This window comes from Lipotes vexillifer, unplaced genomic scaffold (genome assembly GCF_000442215.2).
Source record: "Lipotes vexillifer unplaced genomic scaffold, Lipotes_vexillifer_v1.1 scaffold1063, whole genome shotgun sequence".
Taxonomy (NCBI): Eukaryota; Metazoa; Chordata; class Mammalia; order Artiodactyla; family Lipotidae; genus Lipotes; species Lipotes vexillifer.
Genome location: NW_006799734.1, coordinates 3183909 through 3188013, shown reverse-complemented (window position 1 = coordinate 3188013; position 4105 = coordinate 3183909). Strand labels below are relative to the sequence as shown.

Here is a 4105-nt window from a genome sequence, read left to right as displayed (position 1 = left end):
GCAGACAGTGATTTTTGAGGGAAATGGTAGGACGGGTGCTGGAACCTCAGCTAGGGAGGGTAAAGTGCGTGCTGTCCCTGTGCCTCCACGTGTTCACGAGGTGTCCCGGCGCGGCCCCCGCCCCCGTCCCCCGGTGTGTGAGGGCTCTGGAAATGGGAAATTGGCCCTATCTGGGGCAGAGGAGTGCCCTGGAGACTGACATCTGATACGATGAGTAGTCTGGGGCCCCCGTAGAGGCCTCGTCTGTATGTCAGTGTCTTATACCTGTAATCGCCCCTGCTCCGCTTAAAGGTAAAACTGTGTTCTGAAGGTTTGTATTGCTTATCGAGGAGTTCATAATCCTAGTTCAAGTTTCTTTCAGGTTTACTGGGTTAATGATCTCGAATGCTCTCATTAGAGCCCCGCTGTGAACAGCACTGTTGGTGGAGGGGGGTAGGTTTTGCTGCTAACATTTCTACCCCCCTAACACATCTTCCGCCTCCTATTCCCTCTCTGCCTATGGACACAGGATGCCTCTAGCATGACAGGCGCAGAGATTCTGCCAGCTTTGTAGCCATGAAGGAGACGGACCGGGAGGCTGTTGCGACAGCGGTCCAGAGGGTTGCTGGGATGCTTCAGCGCCCGGACCAGCTGGACAAGGTGGAGCAGTATCGCCGAAGAGAGGCCCGGAAGAAGGCCTCTGTGGAGGCCAGATTGAAGGTATGAGGCCAGAGTGGCCACAGGCACCTGCTTCACTCCCGGGCGGCACACAGGCTTTTATCTCAAGTTTCTGGTTTCCTGCTTAACACTGGACTTTGTGATGATGTGGAAGGGGGCAGCCTTGAACGTACCTTGACTTAGCACGTTCCTTCCAACAATATCCTGCCAATCAGTAGATTGACAAACAAGACTGGGGGAATGTTGAAAACACCAAAGGAACAACCTTTTTGAGCACCCAGCAATGTCCATTTAACTTTTTAAAAAACACTAGAAGAATAACAGCTTGTCTTCTTTATTAAAAGCTTTTCTACAGGGTGTATCCAGAGAGCATTTTGTTTGGCTCATTCTGGCGCCTGCGGTAGTAGGCTGACTGCGCACCGGGCGTGCTGCTGGCCCTGGGGCAGGAAGGAGAGCTCAACACGTTTGTTAGTGTGTGTGGGAGAGCGAGGCAAGAAGGAAACCCGATCTTGTGCGATTTGGATTGGCTGTCAACTCAGTTCACACGGAGAGAGGAGGTTTTATTAAAATTACGCACACTTGGTGTAGTTGTAAAAACGTTGAGACCGTGGCCTGCTGCAGTTGACTGGCAGCACAGCGGTCTTGAGGACTCGAGAGCGCATTTTAGGTCTCATGCTCACAGGGCAGTGAGGTCACCTCTCCAGTCGAAAACATTAGCGTCCAGGTAAGTGCAGGTTTGTTGAGACAGGATGAGGCTCATTCATTTGCACCAGCGAAGCAGCCAAAGACCTGTTGGACTAATTTGAAACAGTTTCATGTCAATTTAAAAAATGGTTTAGGGCTTCCCTGGTGGCACAGTGGTTAAGAATCTGCCTGTCAACGCAGGGGACACGGGTTCGATCCCTGGTCCGGGAAGATCCCACGTGCTGCAGAGCCACTAAGCCCGTGCGCCACAACTCCTGAACCTGTGCTCTAGAGCTGCGAGCCACAACTACTGAAGCCCGTGCGCCTAGAGCCTGTGCTCCACAAGAGAAGACACTGCAGTGAGAAGCCCACGCACTGCAACGAAGAGTAGCCCCTGCTCGCCGCAGCTAGAAGAAAGCCCACGTAGAGCAACGAAGACCCAATGCAGCCAAAAAAAAAAAAAAAAAACAAAGGAAAAATAAATAGTTTAGACCTGCTACGTTTTTATTCAGAATTTTATTTTATTTTATTTTTTATCTTTTAATTTTTTTTGCAGTACGCGGACCCCTCACTGCTGCGGCCTCTCCCGTTGCGGAGCACAGGCTCCGGACGCGCAGGCCCAGCGGCCATGGCCCACGGGCCCAGCCGCCCCGCGGCACGTGGGACCCTCCCGGACCGGAGCACGAACCCGTGTCCCCTGCATCAGCAGGTGGACTCTCAACCACTGCGCCACCAGGGAAGCCCTATTTTATTTTATTTCAAATTTATTTTTGGCTGTGTTGGGTCTTTGTTGCTGCACACGGGCTTTCTTCTAGTTGCGGCAAGTGGGGGCTACTCTTCCTTGCGGTGCGTGGGCTTTTCATGGCAGTGGCTTCTCTTATTGTGGAGCACGGGCTCTAGGCACGGGGGCTTCAGTAGTTGTGGCTCTTGGGCTCCAGAGCGCAGGCTCAGCAGTTGTGGCGCTCAGGCTTAGCTGCTCCGCGGCATGTGGGATCTTCCCGGAGCAGGGCTCGAACCCCTATCCCTTGCATTGGCAGGCGGATTCTTAACCACTGCGCCACCAGGGAAGCCCTTATTTAGAATTTTAATCTGTTCTAGGAACTTGTGGGATTAGCTAACAGTTGTTGTGTTTTGTTGAAATCGTGAACTATTTCTAAACGCTACTTAGTGTTTCATGGGTGAAAGGTATTCCTGGGCACCGTTGTGCTCCCTGGCCTTTCCCTTCCTTTTCCCGTCCACCTGCTGCTCCTTCACGCCCTCTCCATTCTGACTGTACGGCTCACTGGGTGGCATTGCCACGGGCTCTCAGAGTGAGTCTGAATCTCAGATGCACCAGCTCTGCGTCGTGGGGCCGGCCGTCCTGGAGCGGAGTCTGGTTCTGGCCGAATGGCAGGAAAACCCTCTCCGCTCAAGCTGATGAGCAAGTCCTGACGGTCTCTCCATCTAGTGAAGGCCTGTTAGGAAGCTGAGGGGTGCCTGAGAGGTGGTGTGTAGAGTCCTTCTAAGGGCACCACTTAGGGGCGGCCCTGGGACTCGGGGTATTCCCATGGTGGAGTCTGGCGTTTTCAGGTCAAGGGGCTGGATGAGGGGTGTTGTGAGGTTTTCTCAACAGAGCTTTAAAAACGTTGTTTTGTTCTAAGAAGCGATGGAAAAAAGGAAAAGCCACCTTATGAATCAGTGGAATCCTTGTTGCATTTTGTCGTCTTGTCTGTGGGCATTGACTGTTCTCTACTACTGAAACGCCTCTTTTCTACACTCTGAGCCTCCTGGGGAAGGTCTGCTCGTGGCCGTCCCAGCTCTGCTCACCCACCCAGTGTCTTCCCTAGGCCGCGATCCAGTCGCAGTTGGACGGCGTGCGCACGGGCCTCAGCCAGCTCCACAGCGCGCTGAGCGACGTCAAGGACATCCAGCGGTCCCTGGCCGACGTCAGCAAGGACTGGAGGCAGAGCATCAACACCGTCGAGAGCCTCAAGGCTGTGAAGGACGCCGTCGTGCGGCACAGCCAGCTCGCCGCCGCCGTGGAGAACCTCAAGAACATCTTCTCAGGTAGCCGGGCCGCGGCCGCGCGCTCTCCCACGACTCACGTGTGTGATTCCTTGCCCTGTGGGTGCTGCAGGGCAGTTGCAGCTGTCGTCGCCCTGCTCAGAGGTGTGATTTCTGCCTGCACAGTTGGGTTCTTATTTTGAACACAGGCGGATGGTCAGTTGAGCAAGTAAAGGCTGGTAGAACGTTTGTGGTTCTGAAATGGTCAGGACAGGCACAGAAACGGGTAACCGAGCAAGCGCTGCGTGAGCGTTCTTCCCTCAGCGGCAGCGGGGCTCAGCGGGGCTCGGCCAGGTGCCGGAGGGTGAAGGTGCGCCGCCCGCGGGCCGGCTCGTGGTCAGGCTCGCGGTCAGGCTCGTGGTCTGTGGGCGAAGCAGCCCTGCGAGCGGGACGAGAGGGCGCAGCTCCCAGACAGGGCGAGTGCGCACAGGCCGCAGGCTGGGGGCAGGGCAGGGGGCGGATAGGGCACACCCCGGAGTCTCAGGCCCCATGGGAGCCGGGCCTGCGGGGGTCCTTGGGGCTGGTGGGGAAGGTGGGGGCGCGGGAGGGGCCCTTTCAGAAGCCTGTCCCAGTACCTCGCCGGCGGGAGGAAGAGTGGGCTCAGCGTCGGCCGTCACCAGCGCAGGGTGCCCTGCTGTGTTCGGCACAGCCTCCTCGCTTGTGCTCCACCCCCTGGAGCTAGTCCCTCGTTCCCCGTCCCCCCCCCCCCCCCCCCCCCCCC

The 4105-nt window shown here is 56.3% G+C and overlaps 1 protein-coding gene across 1 annotated transcript in view; it reads left to right on the top strand.

Moving 5' to 3' along the window:
- Positions 1 to 496: 496 nt before the first annotated feature.
- EXOC3 (exocyst complex component 3) overlaps positions 497 to 4105 on the top strand; it is a 21854-nt gene continuing 18245 nt past the window's right edge. Inside the window, exons 1-2 of the mRNA XM_007471917.1 lie at positions 497 to 699; positions 3168 to 3387. Of these exons, the coding sequence (XP_007471979.1) occupies positions 556 to 699; positions 3168 to 3387 (364 nt within the window). The 5' untranslated portion in view covers positions 497 to 555. The remainder of the gene's footprint in view (positions 700 to 3167; positions 3388 to 4105) is intronic.